This window comes from Coenobita brevimanus, chromosome 4 (assembly GCF_032717465.1).
Source record: "Coenobita brevimanus isolate Jiangsu-jjx chromosome 4, ASM3271746v2, whole genome shotgun sequence".
In the NCBI taxonomy this organism is placed as follows: domain Eukaryota; kingdom Metazoa; phylum Arthropoda; class Malacostraca; order Decapoda; family Coenobitidae; genus Coenobita; species Coenobita brevimanus.
Window position 1 is genome coordinate 33,606,228 of NC_136957.1, and position 22,397 is coordinate 33,628,624.

The 22,397-nt window shown below is 40.2% G+C and overlaps 1 protein-coding gene across 1 annotated transcript; it reads right to left on the reverse strand.

The window, feature by feature from the left end:
- Positions 1-19,353: 19,353 nt before the first annotated feature.
- Positions 19,354-22,070, reverse strand: LOC145395477 (single insulin-like growth factor-binding domain protein-2). Its single transcript, XM_080269081.1, has 3 exons — positions 21,950-22,070; positions 21,266-21,383; positions 19,354-19,875 (listed from the first exon to the last, which is right to left on the reverse strand). The coding sequence occupies exons 1-3, from the start codon at positions 21,994-21,996 to the stop codon at positions 19,756-19,758; spliced, it is 285 nt and encodes a 94-aa protein (XP_080125207.1). The 5' UTR covers positions 21,997-22,070; the 3' UTR covers positions 19,354-19,755.
- Between the last annotated feature and the right edge of the window lie 327 nt (positions 22,071-22,397).

Here is a 22,397-nt window from a genome sequence, read left to right on the forward strand (position 1 = left end):
GTGTATTTGTCAGCTGTGAGTCGACCTTCTATTTGAAACACGTCACACATGCCGTGTTGACACACCCAGTCCCAGACATTGCACGTGAAGTGACCAGGGCGGGCCTCCTCCAGAATGTTGGGTCGGCGTAGCTGCAGGAGAAAATAAGAGTGATATTATTGTCCTCTCGTATCAGTCATTAGTAATATACAGTACTTTCTAAGTGGCATTATGGGTGTGCATTTAAATAAATATACAGAATTAATATTTTACCGTTATATGGATCGATGCAAAAGAGTAAACTAAATTATTACCAAAGAGCCATGATGCACATAGTTTTCATTATTGGGGTAACACAATATACATATAACAAAAGTAACTAAAGGTTTCTGTTGTGGTCAAATGCCAAACTATTCTGCTCTGAAAGAATGTTCGTCCGATATACAGGGTGTCCCGGAAGTTAAGTCAAAAACTTTGGGAAATGATAGAGGAGGGAATTCCAAGAAAAAAATGTTATATGAACATGTGTTCAAATCCCAACCGTTACGGAGCTACAGTTACTGATGACCTTATGGGCGAATTATGAAGACCATTTTCGCCCATAAGGTCATCAGTAATTGTAGCTCCATAACGGTTGAGATTTGAACACATGTTCATATAACATTTTTTGCTTAGAATTCCCTCATCTGTCATTTCTCAAAGTTTTTGACATAACTCCAGGGACACCCTGTATATATATATATATATATATATATATATATATATATATATATATATATATATAGATAGAGATAGATATATATATATATATATATATATATCACCTCTCATCTCATCTCATCAGCCGTTTGAGTATCTACTGCATGACCGGCCTATCCCGACCGAAGTGGGGGCGATACAGCCAATGTATCTCTACCAAGTGGCTTAGGCTGTCTCGTAGAGATTGTATGTAGGGTGAGAAGTGCTTGTAAGTGTAATTGTAGTGTTGGAGTGGCTTTGGATGTGTGTGTAGTCTGTGAACCAAGTGTAATCGGCCCGCGCAAGCCGACTGGGTGCAAGCATACTTTATAGTATGCGATACTGGTTCAACCACAGCACCCATTATGTCCGCCAAGCAGTACTTGGCCAGAAGAATGCTCCCAAAGTTTATTACCCTGGCAGGGCGCGAACCCTCGTTCTTCAGTGTACGAAAACGCACACTACCACCGTACCACAGAGGCTCCATATATATATATATATATATATATATATATATATATCATCCGATCATATGTTGCCCCATAAGGAACGTAGGAGCCCGGGGCTAGGCAAGTTGGTTCTAACACTTAAGATGAGAGTGACCAGCCTCACTCATCCCTGAGTGGCATTACGTGAGCAATAAACCCCAACCATCCCTTGGATAAAAGCCTACACCGGCTCAATCCGATTGGAGTACCGTAGTTACCACTAAACCACCAGGCGCCAGAATCTAGTTACATGGTTACCATCCAGCGTAGTAAATGGTTTCCTGGTGTACAGGAAACCATTTGGCTTGTCACTCAGCTTAGAGTCACCCACAGGCAGAAGGAAGAGGAAAGAATAAAGGAAGGAAAGACAGAAAAGGGAGTGTAAAGTCACCCGTAGGCAGAATGACGAGGAAAGAACGAAGGAAAGAAAGACAGAAGAGGATGGAAGGAAAGAAGGATGGAGGAGAGGAAAGGGCAGACACCCGAGAGCTGCGTAGATAATTAAAGTCGTGCAAGGGAGAGAAAAAGACGGTGCAATGTGGTAAGGGGGGTGTCGCGACGCTGGTGACCCAGACCCTGTGCGTATCAAACGGCCAATTTTGTTTTATTTTTCCATGTGCTTTGGAACGGACACAAAGTTGTGTCACAGTAAAAGGTGTTTAGAGTGTAAACGTGATGCACATGTGATCCCTTAATCGCCTCATCCCGCCAAGGCGGGGTCACAATAAACCAAAAAACTAAAACAACCATGCAGACTCCGGTCACATTTGCATCACATCCACACTCTCAGCACCATAATACGTTTCACAGTATTTAAATCTGTGATTATTAATTTACAATAAAGCCGTATATATTGCAAGATTGTCGACAGTTCATATCTTACCGTGTATTATCCATCCTTCAACAATGAACTCTGCCATGGGAACTAGAGGAGAAATGCTTCTCATCTGTAAAGATGGCTCTGCTCCATAAGTCATGGCTCAATCGGTAGAGAGGTGGCCTGCCGTTCTAACGGACCCAGGTTCAAATCCCCGCTGGACCAGGGAACAGTTTAAGGATTTGAATTTCATTAAAATCAGGCTTTACTGATCTACCAGAAGACCCGCCGACATGTCGTAAAAATACCCCCGCTAATACCAATACACCAGTCCTGTATGAGAGAGCCCTAGCATGTATTCAATATGGACGGTGGGTGTTAGCGCCGAAGTGGTGACATGCAGAGGTGTATGATACGTAGGAGGACTGCTGGGCCTTGATAGCAGGCTGTGAAGCCTATGCCCAGAGTCGGACACATAAAAAAAAAAAAAAAAAAAATCCTGCTCAACAAGGAGCTGTGCAAAAACCAGACTTCCTGCACGGTGCTGGTCCGTCAGGCGTTCCTTCTGAGCTGGGGTGCGATGGTGTATTCCAGCGAGATCTAACTTTCTCTTTACAGTTCTGGCTGACACTTCTAACCGCAAGTCATGTCTTATTGCTGCTGCGTTGGTAAGGAGGGTTAGCTTCCGCTGCCGCAATAATGTTCCCATCCTCTACTGGTGTCCTCCTCCTTAGGGCTCCTGTTCTCTCTAAGAAAAGGAGTTTGCTGTAAACCCAACGAGATTGTGATGCATTTATTGAGTTGTTCTCAAATGTTACCATTATAGTTTGCGTGGGTCTTTCCTAAGGACTGTGTAAGGTTTTAGTGCATCCGTCAGACTCCGTGAAACCTGAATGATCTGCATATGCAGTATCGTTTCACGGGGCTAACATCACTCTCTCACCTTGTCAGAGCCACTCAGCAGGGAGATGTTGCCATATGCAGGTCGCTTAGATGTATCAGTCTGGACGAATTTTCTACGTTACTATTTCACGTGCTTACACTGTCACCTCCATAGAATCCACGAAAGTTTGACAACACACTGTTAACTAGTTGGGACAATTTCCTTATATGATATTACCGACAGAGGAACGTGGTGAACAGGACTGTTTATATTACTCTATACGCTCATATCTTTTCTCTTTATCCCTAATCTGTTTTATCAATGCTCACTCCTATTTCGCTAACACCGGTGGAAGGGGAATCACGTAACACATAGATATGTCGCATAATACGAATCTTTTTGTAATGTTAATGGATCCTAAATGTAATCGATAGTTTAATCACTAGCTATACTTAATGTGTGAAACAATGATATGGATCTGTAGTTAAAGGGTATGTGGAAAAACTAATAATCTCCTTTGCGCATCCTATAACACGGTCATTTGAGAACGGGAGGGTGGGAGAGATGATAAGGCTAGCGGAAGACTAAGGAGGAAGCCAGAGCTACAATGCGTTTTGCTCACGTCATTGCTACAGCCAGGTTCGGATGCATTGAATAAACATAGATAACAAGTAAATATGAACTACTACTGTACCATAATGTTACTGTAAGTCATACGTTGCCGTGAACAACACTTAACCATCATAGCACGCTTAACAGCTTGACACAGACCCTTCTTTACTCCAACCCCATTACTGACAGGACTAAACCTGATACCCCACACTACCCCACTACCAACCAGTAGTGTAGGTCACAAGACAATTGTTGATGGTTGTAGATGTAATAGCAGGCAATATGTATTTTCGTAGAATATGATTATCTATATATTGAAAATTTCAGTATAATAACTTTATTTTCATAGGTAAAATATTTACAATTATTCACATACACTATATCTTATGTATACTCATACTATAGCAAATCCAAGTATGCACATAGAACTTAAAGACCTTAAGCAGGTCGTTTATGTTTCCATTGGTGTTCCACCTCGTAATCCTTAGTGCCAGGCCAAGTCGCTGAGCGATAGCACGTATAGACAGCCCACTATCGCGGAGAGCGACGATGCTGCCTCCCAACTCCAGGTTTTCCTCCTTCCTGTTCATACTGTATTTTCCCGGGTACTGGTAACCCCCAGATCCGCATGACACAAAGAAATCTCGGATGATTTCCTCCCCCCTTCCTTCTCTATCAATGTCAGACACGCGAGTCGAAATTCTTGAACTGATGCAAACGTTTGTGGCATCATTGACGGGGAGGCTAAAGAAAGTGATTGTGAAAAATGGTGGGTGAACTGGATATGAAATATAGTACTAGTAAATATCAGAGCAATTGAGTCTTTCATCCCCCTCAGGGTTTATTACTACGATTATAATATTATTAAGAGAGAAAACAATATATTGATTTCACTTAATTATACCTCATACCAATTAATCTGGCCAGGCATGTATGGCAACACTGTTCCGGCCGAGATTCTGATTGGCTGGAGGTGTTTGTTCGATTTCGTTGTTGCTAAAACTGATACTCTTTTTATTATCAGATATGACACTGAGTTTGTCGACAATACAATCGTCAAAAGCAATAAGAAATCCGTAATATACTTATCAACAATGAAATTTTAGTAGGAAGATAGAGATATTGAGTCAACAAAGTATTATAACAGTCCAAGTCAAGGTCAGCATTCGAACAATTCCTTTAAATCTCTGACACTCCGTAATATAACAGAAAATTAAGGAAACCTGCTTAATCTAAGCGTTGGTATAACACATTTAAATTTTAAGATCAGTCCGTACTGTGATAATAGAGGATATATAATGAAACAGTTTTCCTTTAGCCTACTTTGATTTTTCGCAATTTTTTCAAACCTCCCTTCCTGCACAACTCTTTTCATTCGAATTTTTAATTATTCAGAGTTGTGGCACGATTTAAGGGTGCGGAATGATCTTGAAATTTAAATGTGTGTTATGCCACAAGTTCCAACAGCAGTAGTACAGTGCAGGAAGGACGTTGCCTAGCGAGTTGTTCTCCATGTGGTCAGCCATTCGGTGTACAGCACACAGTATTAGCTGAGGCGAAAATAAACACTGGCCTCGTAAAGTTCACTGTCTTAATTTTCCAGATAGTTAAATCGAATGCTTTCCAACTTCACTTCACTGTTCTCGCAAGCATTGGAGCTATACAAACTTTACTAGCTGCTATTACACTTGATGCTTGACAACACTTCACTGTCATTACACTTAATGCTTGACAACACTTCACTGTTATTACACTTAATGCTTGACAATACTTCACAGTTTTTCACAAGTACCGATGATGTACAAACTTCAGTAACATGTCACTGTTTGCCACTGTTTTAACAAGTACTGAGAATGTACAATTTTCACTGACACTGCACTGACACTGTGTCACGAGTCGGCTAGTGACATTGGCTTTTGTGGGAAACCACGAACTCAAGTGGAATCCCAGTTCATCGTTCAGTAACCGCTCATTCGGACGGAAGCCTTGTCAAATCAATTTTTCATTGTCATACGTGATCGTCCTTGTGTGAGACATTAGCGCTTCCGCTGAGCGATTTTTTTTGGGCGCGTTTCGCTCACTCGACTGTTAAAAAAATGCGGCCTAGCGCTCCCCTTTTCTTTCCCACGAGTTATTCAGTCCAGTGTCTGTTGTGACGGAGAGAGGTACTGTGCTCCAGAAGTGAGAGTAGAGAGAGATCAGCTAGCACCCAGACTCCACTAGACTACAGTTCTCCATGCTCCCACCCTTCTTTGGGTGATACACCACATTCATTGACCAGTATTTCCTTTTTGTATTTTCCTAGGTTTAAGAGTTTAGTTAAGTGAGCTGCTTCCTTACATGCTGGCCGGCTGCGCCGCATGTTGTGTTTTTTCTAGGCGTAAGAATTTAGCTCTTGAGTGAGTGAGTGAGTGCGATCTCATTAATTTGATTTTTGAAATGTAACGTTAAATTTATTTTTGTAATCAATAAATTTAACAGTTCTTTTTCTTGAGCTTAATGTAATGTAAACTCTTGTTTCATTTCTCCGCAATTAAGCTTATTTCTCTTATAGTTCCTAGCTTGCATAAACGTTTGCCATTCATAACTGGTACTTAGGCCAGTCTTGTTGTATTAAGTTTAAAATCCGTTGTGCCTCCTAGCAGTTAAGCATCAGCAAGAACCTGATATTATTATTAGTTATTTATTGTTAGGGGTGAAGTAACTTTCTCCAGAGGCTAACAGTACTAATAAACAGCGATTGAGTAATTAGTCTCTGCTGTGTACTGTTGAGAAAGTTTATAAATTCTCGTTCTTAGAGAATCGTGCGAAGCAAGCCAGTGTAAAGTAATCGTTGCTTGATTTAGTAAGACAATCATTGTCCCTGCTCTTCAGTATTATTGAACATTATTATTATCTTAATAACTGCATTTATTTAAAAAAAAACCGTGACACACTGCACTATTTCAACTAAGCCAAAACCGACTGAAACTGTTCTAGTCTCTTCCCCATCCTTATATAAGCTTCCATTGTACTAGTAACTTCTACATCCACAGTTCTGGAGTTTTCTAGAGAGAGAGCACAGTCATCAACTCGGAGACAACCCAAAACATAACAGGGTTTTCTTACATTACATAACACTGTAAACTATTTAGCATACAAACTTAAACTGCATTACACAGTTTAACAAACAATCACATAAATAAAATATCATAGAGAAAAAGAGCATAATAATTAATGCCTAACTTATGAAACAATTACACTCACAAACAGCAGGCAAACGGCAACTCTGACTTTGACCGAAACCTACGGTACGAGGAACGTCAAGAAAGATCTCGGCTGCCTAACTAGCAAATCCGGCTCCTTAGCAGTATTTATTCTAACCTGAAGAAGCAGTTTAACCTGTTTCGGCTTATGTGATGGCCAAGTGTAGTCAGAGCAAAGAGACGATCGTATTGGTAACCAAGACCACTTATTTCCAACTTATAACGACGGCTTATTCAAGTCACTACTAAACTGCAATCAAGGTGGGCGAGTGACCCAATTCTGTCGGGTAAAAACAACCACAATTCACTGTTCGCTGATAAACTGGAGAAACAAACACCGACGTTTCACCTCATAGCTTCCTCAGAATACGATTGCTGAATATACACCACACATCCTGTATATATAGCAGAAGGCAATGGGGGTGTGAGTGGGGGGTCAGGTATTGGCTTGGGGTGGTAGAGGGGTCAGATAGGGTAAGGAAGGTGAGGTCTCAGGGGAAAAGGATTACAGATGACGGCACAAGGAAGGAGAGAAACAAGGGACAGGCGAAGTGGGAAGTCCTTAGGGAGAGGGAAGGAATCTTGAGTAAGGAAATTGAGGTCGCAAGGGGAAAGGGATTCCCGATACCAGCACAAGTGTGTGTGTGTGTGTGTGTGTGTGTGTGTGTGTGTGTGTGTGTGTGTGTGTTGTATGCAGATGTGTGTGTGTGTGTGTGTGTGTGTGTGTGTGTGTGTGTGTGTGTGTGTGTGTGTGTGTGTGTGTGTGAAGGTGTTGTATATGTGGGTAAGAAGTTGGATGAAGAGAGGTGATGGGGATGGATGGGAAGGAATGATCATAAGAACATAAGAAGAGAGGATAACTGCAGTAGGCCGGTTGGCCCATGGTATAGAAGAGTAACTGAACTACTAGAATGAGATAAGGATAGCAAAGAAGAAGGCTCTCCCCCGCCCTCCAAACCCTCCAGCCGAAGCCGGCAGGAAAAAGTCAGAAAGAACACCACGCCGTATAGAAAAACTGGCATGGACATTTTACAGGAAAGTGTAAAAGGAGAATAGAGACTATCATAGTGTAACCTGAAAAGGAAAAATTATGAATTAGTATTGGTTATAAGATTTTCTTTTTTCTATATCCACCCCTAATTAGTCATATGCTTATCTAGCCTATGCTTGAAACTCACAATGGAAGAGGCAGAAACTACTTTACTAGGTAGCTTATTCCATTCGTCTACTACTCTATTACCAAACCAATTTTTACCTATTTCCTTACTGAAACGGAATTTTTCTAGTTTGAAACCATTATTTCTAGTTCTATCCTGTATGCTCACTTTAAGTACCTTGCTAATATCTCCCTTATTTATACCATTCATCCACTTAAAAACCTCAATTAAGTCTCCCCTTACTCCACGCCTCTCTAGCGAATGCAGACTTAGTCTTTTCAGTCTGTATTCATATGACAGGTTCCGGACGTCATGTATCATTTTTGTCATTCTTCTCTGTACATTTTCTAACGAATTAATATCCATTCTATAGTAAGGACACCAAAATTTTACTGCGTAGTCTAAATGTGGCCTTACTAATGCTAGATAAAGTTTCAGTATTACTTTAGATGATCTATTGCTCACGCTTCTCGAAATAAATCCTAGGACCCTATTTGCTTTATTTCTCGCATTAATACACTGTTGCCTTGGTTTAAGGTCGTTACTAATCATAACTCCTAGATCTCTCTCGCATTCCGATTTGCTAATTTCTTTGTTATCTAAGCTGTATTTAGTATCTCCAATGGTCTTGCCTACGTTAAGTACTTTACATTTTTCAACGTTAAATTCCATTTGCCAAGTTTTAGACCATTTGGACAATGTATCGAGGTCTTTTTGTAAGTTATGGCAATCGTCATTCGAGTTAATGATAAGCCCTATTTTTGTATCGTCGGCAAATTTGCTGATGCTGCTATTGACTCTTAAGTCTAGATCATTTATATATATGATAAATAATAAGGGACCGAGTACTGAACCCTGTGGTACACCGCTAGTTACTAATCCCCAGTCCGACTTAGCTCCATTTATTAATACTCTCTGCTTTCGTCCTTTCAGCCAGGATTCTATCCATTTTAAGATATCGCCGTCTATACCGTGTGGTCGAACCTTTCTAACTAACCTTTCGTGTGGGACCCTATCAAAAGCTTTACTAAAGTCCAGATAAATAACATCGTAAGCTTTATCGCTATCTACCGCCTCATAGACCTCCGAGTAGAATGACAACAAGTTTGTGAGGCAGGATCCTCCTTGCCTGAATCCGTGCTGACTTTCGTTTATAAGATTAACTCTTTCTAAGTGTTCTCTACTCTTATTTGCCAAAATTGACTCCAACATTTTTCCTACTATTGACGTTAGACTTATCGGACGATAATTCGACGCAGCTGATTTATCACCCTTTTTAAAGATGGGCACTACGTTTGCGGTCTTCCACGCCTCGGGAACTTCTCCTGAACTTAAAGAGTCATTAAATAATGTTGAAAGTGGCTGACATAATTCTTCTTTGGTTTCTTTTAGAATTTTTGCATATATATCGTCCGGACCTGGCGATTTTTGAGGTTTTAACTTATTAACTTCTTTCAATACTTCCTCCTTACTAATGGTTATTTTACTAAGAATATTTTCCGTATTCTCATCGTAAATATTTGCTGCTTGAGGGACCAGGTCTAGATTTTCCTTGGTGAATACTGATATGAAATAATTATTTAGGATGGAGCACATTTCTTTATCTTCACTGGTAATGTCACCTGATTCTGTTCTGAGTGGTCCTATCCTATCTTTATTTTTCGTTCGGTACATTTGATAAAAACCCTTGGGGTTTTCTTTTGATTCACTAGCAACCTTAATTTCATAACTTCTGTTTGCTTTTCTTATCTCCCTCTTTACTTCTCTATTTAAAATTGTGTACCAGTTACGTAAGTGTTCCACTCCACGTTTTATTTTTCTGTATATTCCTTTGCTTTGGCCTATGAGAGAGTTTAATCTCTTATTTAACCATCTTGGTTCTGAATTATTCGTTCTAAACGGTTTTGAAGCGATATATCTATCTTGGCCTCCGTGTATTATATTTATTAACTCGTTATACTTCTCACTGGTCAAACGTCTGCTTGGTACTGGAGCTGAGTTAATTCCCGTCACCTGGACTACATTCCTATCTACCACCTCCCCACTCACAGACACCTGACGGACATTCCCACGTGTTTCCTGCACACCTATGACCTGGGGTTCCTCACTGACCTGGCATTCCCTCAAATAGCTAACCTCCCTGTGGAATACCGTTCGAAAATAAGCTCTTAAGCCATCGAAATCTCCTAGAAGAAAATTAGGAACGGTGGAGGTGTTTTCAGTGGAACAGACATCCTAAATAAATTTGAACTTAATTTCTTCATGATCGCTATTACCAAGTCTTCCACCAACCTCTATATTACTAATGATATTTTCTTTATTAGCTAAAACCAAATCTAGTATATTATTACATCTGGTGGGCTCCCTGATATACTGATAAAGAAAATTATCCTGTACTACCTCTAGAAATTCCTCTGACTCTGCATCCCCTGTCTGATTTCTCCAATCTATCCTTGGTAGATTAAGGTCCCCTACGATTATTACTAAGCTGGACTGTGATGCTTTCCTAATTTCCTCCCAAAGGTATTTACTATCAGCTCTACTTAATTTAGGAGATCTGTAAATTGCTCCTAATACTAAATTCTTCCTATTGTTACTAATTTCAACCCAGACACTTTCTGTGTCCCTATTTACTTTAATGTCTGCTTTATTGTAACAGTTTAATGAATCCTTTACATAAGTAGCTACCCCTCCCCCCTTTCTTCCCTGACGGTTTGACACAAATATATTATAGCCTTTTATCTGATATTCTGCTAAAAATTCTCATGTGTCCGTATTCATCCAAGTTTCACTAATAACGGCAATGTCTATTTTCTCTGTACAAATTAAAGCCCTCAGTTCATCCATTTTATTACGTAAACTCCGGCTGTTTGTGTAGTACACTTTCAGATTATTACTAGTAGTTATGCCTTTACCTTGGCATTTACTGTTATTTATTTTGTTACTAACTGGAAAACTCTTTACTTTACTAATATAAAAAATTTTTGTACTATCGCTTATCGCCCTTCTATCATCGCTTGTTCTATCATCTATCATCGCCTGCTCAATTTGAGGTGCCTGAGTGGATGTATCTACACTAATGGTTGAACTTTTGTTCTTAATTTTGCAAGTATTGATGCATCTATCCAAACGTGGTAATAATGATTTCTGAGTGTAGTTGCTGCAACTTCCTGTACATCTACTTCTCAACCCCGAAAAAATCCCTCCAACTCTCTATCTATCATTCCAGCTAAAACAGTAACTCCCTGCTTGCTAAGATGAGTCCCATCCCAACTATACAAGGCACTCCGTCCATAAAACCGGTCCCAGCTGTCTATGAAAGGTATTGCATTTTCTTTGCAATACCTTTCAAGGCAGCAATTAAACCCTATTGCCCTGCTCAACCACTCTCTTCTAACCCGCCACCTGGGTAAAATACCAAGCACTACAGGGGTTCTCCCTTCTCCCTAACCTTTTCTAACATCAACTTGTACCTTTGCCACAGTACCTCACTCTTACGGCTACTAATATCATTGCCTCCTACACTGAGGCACACAGTGGGATTGTCACCACTATCCTTTACGATATTTGAAATTTTTTCTGTCACATTAGCCACCCTGGACCCTGGGCGACACACATGTTTAGCGAGTGGAGTATGATGTTTCAAGTTTAGAGGGGGTGGTGTGAGGAAGGTATCCTATTGACAATATTTTTGGCCACAGAATCCGATAGGTGATAAGATCCCCTCTCTTCAACCAGCTTCTTGCCCACATATACAACACTTGTGAACACACACACACACACACACACACACACACACACACACACACACACACTGCTTGCAAACATGAGAATAGCATTCACATACGTAAGAACATAAGAACATAAGAGAGGATAATTGCAGTAGGCCGGTTGGCCCATGCTAGGCAGCTCCTAGAAGAGTAACTGAACTACTAGAATGAGATAAGGATAGCAAAGAAGAAGGCTCTCCCTCGCCCTCCAAACCCTGCAGCTGAAGCCGGGAGGAAAAAGTCAGAAAGAACACCACGCAGTACAGAAAAACTGGCGTGGACATTTTACAGGAAAGTGTGAAAGGAGAATAGAGACTATCATAGTGTAACCTGAAAAGGAAAAATTATGAATTAGTATTGGTTATAAGTTTTTTTTTTTTTCTATGTCCACCCCTTGTTTGTCATATGCTTATCTAGCTTATACTTGAAACTCTCAGTGGAAGAGGCAGCAACTACTTTACTAGGTAGCTTATTCCATTCGTCTACTACTCTATTACCAAACCAATTTCTACCTATTTCCTTATTGAAACGGAATTTTTCTAGTTCGAAACCATTATTTCTAGTTCTATCCTGTATGCTCACTTTAAGTACCTTGCTAATATCTCCCTTATTTATACCCTTCATCCACTTAAACACCTCAGTTAAGTCTCCCCTTACTCTACGCCTCTCTAGCGAATGCAGACTTAGTCTTTTCAGTCTGTCTTCATACGACAGGTTCCGGACGTCATGTATCATTTTTGTCATTCTTCTCTGCACATTTTCTAACGAGTTAATATCCATTCTATTGTAAGGACACCAAAATTGTACTGCGTAGTCTAAATGCGGCCTTACTAATGCTAGATAAAGTTTCAGTATTACTTTTGATGATCTATTGCTCACTCTTCTCGAAATAAATCCTAGGACCCTATTTGCTTTGTTTCTCGCATTAATACACTGTTGTCTTGGTTTGAGGTCGTTACTAACCATAACTCCTAGATCCATCTCGCATTCCGATTTGCTAATTTCTTTGTTATCTAAGCTGTATTTAGTGTCTCCAATGGTCTTGCCTACGTTAAGTACTTTACATTTTTCAACGTTAAATTCCATTTCCCAAGTTTTAGACCATTTGGACAATGTATCGAGGTCTTTTTGTAAGTTATGGCAATCGTCATTCGAGTTAATGATAAGCCCTATTTTTGTATCGTCGGCAAATTTGCTGATGCTGCTATTGACTCTTAAGTCTAGATCATTTATATATATATAATAAATAATAAGGGACCGAGTACTGAACCCTGTGGTACACCGTTATAGTAGGACAACTCTAAACTTGCGGCTAGGGTGGGGCAAGAAGCTCTGTACAGTGGTGCCACGTTTTCCATAGTGCGATGCCACCCCCCCTCTTTCTCTCTTCCTCTCCTGGGGGAGATGTGCATCACCCTAGGGGAATTTTGTTTCTTTTATAAGTGACTTTCATTTCTCTTTTTTTTTTTATTATATCTAATTATATTTAAAAATATTTATTATTGTTTTGCATATGTCGCCAGATGACCTCGCTGGTGCGGCGCCATGATTTTTCATTCAATCACTCTCTCCCTCCTTCCTTCCCTCCCTTCCTCCATCCCTCAACACCTCCTCTGTCCTGCCTTCTTCCACCCCCCTTCTCTCCCTCTCTCATCTATGATGTTTTAGGATACATTTTGGTTATTTTCTATTACATTATATTTTACATATTGTAAATTTGACTTTATTTCCACACCATCAAGGAGGTAAGGACACAAAGGAATGTTACACGAGGATGCTTTGGCCGGGTTAGTCTGGGTCTGTGTGAGTGTTGCCACTCACGAGGGTTTAATGTATTATTTTTTCTTTTACTAAGAAATTGGCATATTTTTACTTATATTCCTGCACATTATCTTATAATCACAATTGTGACATTAATACCCACCCCAGAAATATGGTAAAAGCCAATAAAAGTGACTATTTTTTTAGCAACACTGTAAAATAATTATGCCACGTTTCTGTATTGCCGTATAAATAATTCAAGCATAATAAGTTTACTGTTCTTTCATATATTATAATACACACGTTAACATTGTATTCATATGTGTTTATCGTATTTGTGATGCCTTTTACATAATATAACAGCCGTTTCACATTGCGGGTTTGGGAAACATAGCACCACTGTACAGAGGGTCGTGCCCCACCCTAGGCGCAAGTTTAGATTTGTCCTACCATAGTTACTAATCCCCAGTCCGACTTAGTTTCAATTATTAATACTCTCTGCTTTCGTCCTTTCAACCAGGATTCTATCCATTTTAAGATATTGCCGTCTATACCGTGTGCTCGAACCTTTCTAATTAACCTTTCATGTGGGACCCTATCAAAAGCTTTACTAAAGTCCAGATAAATAACATCGTAATCTTTATCGCTATCTACTGCCTCATAGACCTCCGAGTAGAATGACAAGTTTGCGAGGCAGGATCGTCCTTGCCTGAATCAGTGCTGACTTTCGTTTATAAGATTAAATCTTTCTAAGTGTTCTCTAATCTTATTTGCCAGAATTGACTCTAACATTTTTCCTACTATTGACGTTAGACTTATCGGACGATAATTCGACGCAGCTGATTTATCACCCTTTTTAAAGATGGGCACTACGTTTGCGGTCTTCCACGCCTCGGGAACTTCTCCTGAACTTAAAGAGTCATTAAATAATGTTAAAAGTGGCTGACATAATACTTCTCTGGTTTCGTTTATAATTTTTGCATATATATCGTCTGGACCCGGCGATTTTTGAGATTTTAACTTATCAGTTTCTTTCAATACGTCCTCTTTACTAATGGTTATTTTACTAAGAATATTTTCCGTATTCTCATCGTAAATATTTGCTCCTTGAGGGACCAGGACTAGATTTTCCTTGGTGAATACTGATATGAAATAATTATTTAGGATGGAGCACATTTCTTTATCATCACTGGTAATGTCACCTGATTCTGTTCTGAGTGGTCCTATCCTATTTATATTTTTCGCAAGGTACGTTTGATAAAAACTCTTGGGGTTTTCTTTTGATTCACTAGCAACCTTAATTTCATAACTTCTCTTTGCTTTTCTTATCTCCCTCTTTACCTCTGTATTTAAAATCGCGTACCAGTTACGCAAGTGTTCCTCTCCACATTTTACTTTTCTGTATATTCCTTTCCTTTGGCCTATGAGAGATTTTAATCTGCTGTTTAACCATCTTGGTTCTGAATTATTCGTTCTAAACGGTTTTGAAGCGATATATCTATCTTGGCCTCCGTGTATTATATTTATTAATTCGTTATACTTCTCACTGGTCGAACGTCTGCTTGGTATTGGAGCTGAGTTAATTCCCGTCACTTGGACTACACTCCCATTTACCACCTCCCCCCTCACAGACACCTGACGGACATTCCCACGTGTTTCCTGCCCTTCACCTATGACCTGGGGTTCCCCACTGAAATGACATTCCCTCAAGTAGCTAATCTCCCTGTGGAATACCGTTCGAAAATAAGCTCTTAAACTATCGAAATCTCCTAGACGAAAATTAGGAACGGTGGAGGTATTTTCAGTGGAACAGACATCCCAAATGAATTTGAACTTTATTTCTTCATGATCGCTATTACCAAGTCATCCACCAACCTGTATATCACTAATCTAGTATATTATTACCTCTGGTGGGCTCCCTGATACTGTATACTGATAAAGGAAATTATCCTGTACTACCTCTAGAAATTCCTCTGACTCTGCATCCCCTGTTCGATTTCTCCAATCTATCCTTGGCAGATTTAGGTCCCCTACAATTATTACTAAGGTGAACTGTGATGCTTTCCTAATTTCCTCCCAAAGGTATTTACTATCAGCTCTACTTAATTTTGGAGATCTGTAAATTGCTCCTAAGACTAATTTCTCCCTATTGTTACTAATTTCAACCCAGACACTTTATGTGTCCCTGTTTACTTTAATGTCTGCTTTATTGTAACAGTTTAATTAATCCTTTACATAAATAGCTACCTCGCCCCCATTTCTTCCCTGACGGTTTGACACAAAAATATTATAGCCCTTTATATGATTTTTCTGCTAAAAATTCTCGAGTGTCTGTATTCATCCAAGTTTCACTAATAACGGCAATGTCTATTTTCTCTGTACAAATTAAAGCCCTCAGTTCATCCATTTTATTACGTAAACTCCGGCTGTTTGTGTAGTACACTTTCAGATTACTACGAGTAATTATGCCTTTACCTTGGGATTTACTGTTATTTATTTCATTACTAACTGGGAAACTCTTTACTTTACTAATATAACAATTTTTTGTACTATCGCTTATCGCTCTTATCATCTATCATCGCCTGCTCAATTTGAGGTGCCTGAGTGGATGAATCTACACTAATGGTTGAACTTTTGTTCTTAATTTTGCAAGTCGTGATGCATGTATCCAAAGATGGTAATAATGATTTCTGAGTGTAGTTGCTGTAACTTCCTGTACACCTACTTCTCAACCTCGAAAAAATCCCTCCAACTCCCTATCTATCATTTCAGCTAAAACAGTAACTCCCTGTCTGTTAAGATGAGTCCCATCCCAACCATACAAGGCACTCCGTCCATAAAACCGGTCCCAGCTGTCTATGAAAGGTATTGCATTTTCTTTGCAATACCTTTCAAGGCAGCAATTAAACCCTATTGCCCTGCTCAACCACTCCCTTCCAACCCGCCACCTGGATAAAACACCAAGCACTACAGGGGTTCCTCCCCTCTCCCTAACCTTTTCTAACATCAACTTGTACCTTTGCCACAGTACCTCACTCTTACGCCAACTATCATTGCCTCCTACACTGAGGCACACAGTGGGTTTGTCACCACTATCCTTCACAATATTTGAAATTTTTTCTATCACATTAGCCACCCTGGCCCCTGAAAGACACACATGTTTAGCGAGTGGAGTATACATGGCTCTGTTAAGATATCTCACCTGGAAGTCTCCAACAACAGCAACATTTTTCTTACTTTTCTTGTTAAGATTATCCTTACCTGAACTGGAAATTCTCTCACCGTCCTTCTCCTCTATTTCCCTCTCTACCTTCCCTTCATATTCGTCTCGTAGTGCGTCGAAGGCATTAGTGGTCTTAACTTTCGTTTGCTCCTTAAGAATGAACTTCGTTGCACCTTTGTTAACCAGTGTCCAACCTTCAGCCTTTTTCTCTTTCTCCTCCAACATCTCCTCCAACAATTCCCTCATTTGTGACTTCTCCTGCCTGAGAATTTGTACCTCCCGCTTCAGTTCGAGAAGTTCCTCCTTTAATTCAAGGTAGTCCTTTTCAATACCTGCAGTGGGGACACAGCTCTCTGCCGAGGAAGCCATTACGCACAAATTCACACAAGGTAGCACAGCACTATCACGGGTCACTACGGGTCACCACAACACACTAGCACAACACTTTCACGGATCACTAGCACAACACTATCGCTGATCACTACAACACACTAACACAGCCACTATCACAGATCACTAAAACACACTAATACAACACTACCACATGTCTCTAGCACGTCTGAGCAGACTGACCTCACGAGACATGCTAAGAAAGATAATAACATTATTCATCAGACCAGCCCTGGAGTATGCATCAGTAGTCTGGAGTCCTCATCTCAAAAAACATATAGATAAGATTGAAAAAGTTCAAAGGGACGCTTAAGGGATCTAAGCTACGAAGAAAGACTAAAAAAACTGAATCTGCCTACACTACAGGAGAGAAGGAAAAGAGGAGACATGATTATGCTATGTAAATGCATATCAGGGAAGGAGAAAATAGACATAAATGAATGCATAACCTATGAGGATGCATCAGCATGAGGACACTGCAAAAAAAAAAAACTGCATAAAAAGAGAGGCGATAAAGTCGTAAGGAAATATAGTTTCCCAAATAGAGCAACTGATCAGTGGAATGCGCTACCGAATGAAATAGTGGGTGCCAAAACATGAAGTTTAAGGATATGTACGATAAAATAATATGGTTTAAGACACTGGACAGTACGTGCTTGACTATTCCTGTAAAGATACAATTAGGTAAGAACAACTAGGTAAGAACACGTCAGTGCTGGGATCGGCAATCCCTTTTCCCCTGTGACCTCTATTTCCTTACTCAACATTCCTTCCCTCTCCCTAAGGACTTCCCACTTCACCTGTCCCTTGTTCCTTTCCGTCCTTGTGCCGTCATCTGTAATCTCTTTCCCCTGGGACCTCATCTTCCTTACCGTACCTGTCCCCCTACCACCCATAGCCAATACTTCATCCCCCTCACACCTCCACTGCCTTCTGCTATATATACAGGACATGTGGTGTATATTCAGCAATTGTATTCTAAGGAAACCATGAGGCGAAACGTCAATACACACTAAATCCCACATCGGTGTTTCTTTTTCCAAGAACAACTTCATATATCAATGCTTTTGTTTGGTGTGAATGGAACATACATCACACTATCCAATGTATTAAGTTGTGGACATAAATACTGCCTCACTTCTTTATGATAAAAGACACAGTTAACAATTCCGGTACGCTGAAACCCTGTGATGTGATCTGTGTAACCAATCAAGCTTTTCAGAATGATGTATAAGAGCTTCATAACTGTTTAATTAAATAAGTGGATCCCAGTAGACTACAGGAAACTAACTCTGCAGTCCACCATCCTTCCACCAGGAGGTGGAGTGTTGTGGGGGGAGGTGAGATGTGTTTGTGCATCTGGGCAGGTCCTCCGCCAGGGTGTATTGAAGCCATCTCGGGAAGGCGTCCTTTCCAGCGTCAGATCTGTATCCTGTCCTTACATTACAAACTGAACCTGAGAGAACTGTAACTGGTATGGATGAGTAACCTAATATCTAAGCGGATTCCATTTTTATTTTGAGTACTGTCGGAGCAACTTCAGTGCTCTAGTTCATATAATGCCAAATGAGTTTCTTCAGTGGAGAGTGAGTTGCAGGAGTCAAGTATATTAATAATTGACTGGATATGTAATACTATGTGAATGCGGAAATAAGTGAAACAATAAAACATTTACAAACTCCCTGTGCTTCCGAGCAAAAACAGTACAATGTCCATAGGGTCATACAGATGAACGTTACATTAACATATCTAGTCACACACATAGTTAGGTAATAATAACATATTCATCATCATGATCGTTTTTACATCTAAGAATGGTATGAGAAACAACAGCACCAACTGAAACAAATTTATTGTTGACACTACATAAGCCTCATTTGTCAGAGAATAAAATGTAAGATCGAATATTGTATGGAAATACATGAGTTGTAATGCGTGATATGATGGCTGATGTGGATTATTCTATCTCTTGGGGTGCCGTTCTCGTGTTGTCAGGAAGCTTACTAAGCCTCTTCCTTACGTGTTGATTTCTGATTATATGCCGTTCCTGAATCTTCTGAATTATTCAAGAAATCTATGTCGACATTAGAAGGATAAAAGAAGAAGTAAAAAAAAGATTTTAATGGGTAGTATGGAACTTAAATCGTTAAGGAACAGGGGTTAGAGAGCTTCCTTAACCGACGAGAATATGAGCCTTGCTGGTGTAGTGATTTAAGGCTCCAGTGGAGGGATGATTATTTTCCAGCGGCGCTTTGATCTGAATCCCAAACAGACAGCTTATTTTTTTTTTTTTGATCATGCAGTGTCATTAAAACCCTGGAATGGCCACTTATCTTAACCCTTTAGATCCGTGACATCTTTTTGTAGTTTATTTTTGCCGCTATCAACAGAATTTACATAGCCAAGAATAGATCTCTAGTAACTATATACTTAAAACAACTCAGGTTCGAAAAGGCCATGTAAAGGTTAATATAATTATCTGGATTTAGTAAGAAAAAAAATCACCTGACTGAAGGGTTTAGTAATCTGGACAATACTAACCTAGCCTGGTGACACAGCCAACAGGTAACCATTCTTCAACAGGTGACTAAATCATCAGGTAATCACGTCGGCAGGAAACATCATCAGGTAATAAATGGACAGGTGACATCAGCAGGTAAATGGTCAACAGGTCAGGCAACATCACAGGCAATTACAGCACCAACTTGCCGCTGCAGTTGCCCTTTTCGTCGCCTTGCTGCTGCTGACACGACAGACCCGTGGCACACTTGCCGTATGAATTCCAGAGGCCCCCACACTCCTCACCCGGGCCCTGTGGCGGGGAATGGGATTAAGGCCCTTAATTTCGAAGTTTAAGGAAGCTCCCTAACTTCTCTTCCTTAGCAACTTATTTTTGGGGCATGGTAGGTTAATATCCTTCTGCTCATTATTTACGTACATATGAGCATATGAAATGGATTTATATAACGCAAAAAAGGACTGTAAGGAGTAGTATGAAAAATTAATTGCTTATGAAAAGGTGTTAGGGAGCTTACTTAATCAACAAGAATACGTGCTCAAGTTTGCTTAAGTTGGGTTGGTGTGGGTTAGGCTGGGAAAGATTAGGTTGAGTCCGTTTGTTTTAGGTTAGGTTAGGTTAGTAATGATGATGGTAGATTGGGTTGGGTTAGCCTAGGTATCTTAAGTTTCCTGGTAACCAAGATTGCAGATGAGGTTAGGTTTGGTTAGATTACGTATACAGTATTCAGTTTGTTAGAATCTAAGATTGCAAATTATATGAGAAAAGGTTTGGTTTGGTTAGCCCTTCTTTGGTTAGATTAGGTTAGGTTAGGTTAGGGTTAGATGTGGTTTGGCTGGGTTTGTTTTTTGATGAGTTGGGTTGAACTGGGTTGGGTTGAGCCAACGTGTGTTGGGATGAGATAAGAAAGGTTGTGGAGAAGAGTGTAAAAATTATCGCACGACCATTTTACCAAGCATACCATTGAAGTGTTTGCAATAATAATATAATGACTTGCTTTTAACCTTTACTTCACTAGTACTGAATAGGTTGTTGAAGCTTGTTCCTAACCACCTGGTTCGAAAAATCTCTTCTAAGCTATACAGAATTGGCTGAAAGTAGAATGAAAATACGTGATCAGATAGAAGGGATTTCCAAAAGCTAGAAACAATATACTGTAGACTATGCGAGAGAAGAGGAAAAGGGTGGGTCTAGGAAGAGTGCAAGATTTATAGGTTAGGCCAGATATTTTAATCTAATGGTGTTAGCATACAAATACGTTTTGGAAAAGAAAACTTATGATGCATTAATGTAAGTTGCAGAAAACTCACCATAAGGTGGATTGGCTGGTTACAAGAAAATGATATTTCATTATAACATTAAGATGAAATGAATAGTTTACCTTGGTAGACAATTCAGGTAAGTGCTGCTAGCAGGTGAGATATGCTGTCAGTACAAACGATGTCTGAAGAGAGGCTGATTGGAGCATGCTGATTGACTTTCAGGTTCAGCTTACTTTTAGTGATCAGAGTCCAGGTGTAAAAAGCTGACGTAATCAGATGTAATTCTTATTTGGAATTTACTTCACTAACCTACCTACGTACGTATTTAAATGCTTACCTACGTACCTACTCACCCATTTGCCAGTCTACATACCCAACTACTTATCTACTAACCCATCTGCCTACCAGCCTACTGTACTTACCTTCGCACATACAAGGCAGCAGTCACATATATCCGTCACCACGCCATACCGACAGCCTAGTGGGAAGCATGTGCATCTCTCCTGGAATTTACACGGGGCGCAGCGGAGGGCAGTGATGCTGGCGAGGAACAGGAGGTTACAATGAGAGAGAAGGAGTGCAGAGAGCAGAGAGAATAAGATGAGAAGTGGAGAAGCTGGGATAGGAGTAGAGAGAGGGAGAGGAGGTAGGAAAGAAAGAGAGAGGCATGAGAGAAGGAGAGTGGGGAAGAAGGGAGAGTGAAAATGGTGCGGTAAATCTGGGAAAGGAACTGAGGAACAGGGGGAAGAAGAAGGGCATGCAAGGGGTAAGAGTGGTTTGAAGATGGGAAGGCAGGGCGTCAGAGAGAGAGAGAGAGAGAGAGAGAGAGAGAGAGAGAGAGAGAGAGAGAGAGAGAGAGAGAGAGAGACAGACAGACAGACAGACAGACAGACAGAGACAGAGACATAGACAGACAGACAGATGGTGAACGAGAAGGGGAGGGAGGGAGTTGAAGTGAGGAACGAGTTGATGCAGTGATGTAGAACTGAAAATACAGAATTGATATATATCCAAGATAAAGGCAGGTAATGGAACATATTACGAAACTGTATTCTACAGGGAACACTCTGCTTTAGTACTAAATAAAATAATACAGTTTTGCTTACCTTGCCACCATAACGCCCACAAGCGCTAACGTAATAAACAGCTTCATGGCTGGGGACGGTAAGAAGATATCACAGGTACAAATCACAGCGGGAGAAACAACACCTTCACCTTAACCTGTCTGGAGTGGTACTGAGCTCCAGGTGTTTCGGGCCCCTGTTTATATGCACTCTGAGGTTTGGATGTTTTAGCTTTTTCCTGCTTTCAGTAATGACAGTCGCAAGGCATATGGTGACTATTAGCACCGCTCCCATTAACATCTGTAGCAGTTGAAAAGCAAATGATGTCTTAGTTAACACGGAAGGTTTCTTCCATTATACATCAATACATGATTTCAATGAATTGTAAGAATATCTTATATTCATTTTGGGAGTTTGTGTGATTCAAAGACTGTGAAGAATATTTAGCGTCTCAACCCTGCCTCTTTCATCTGCTGGTGTTGATTTGCCA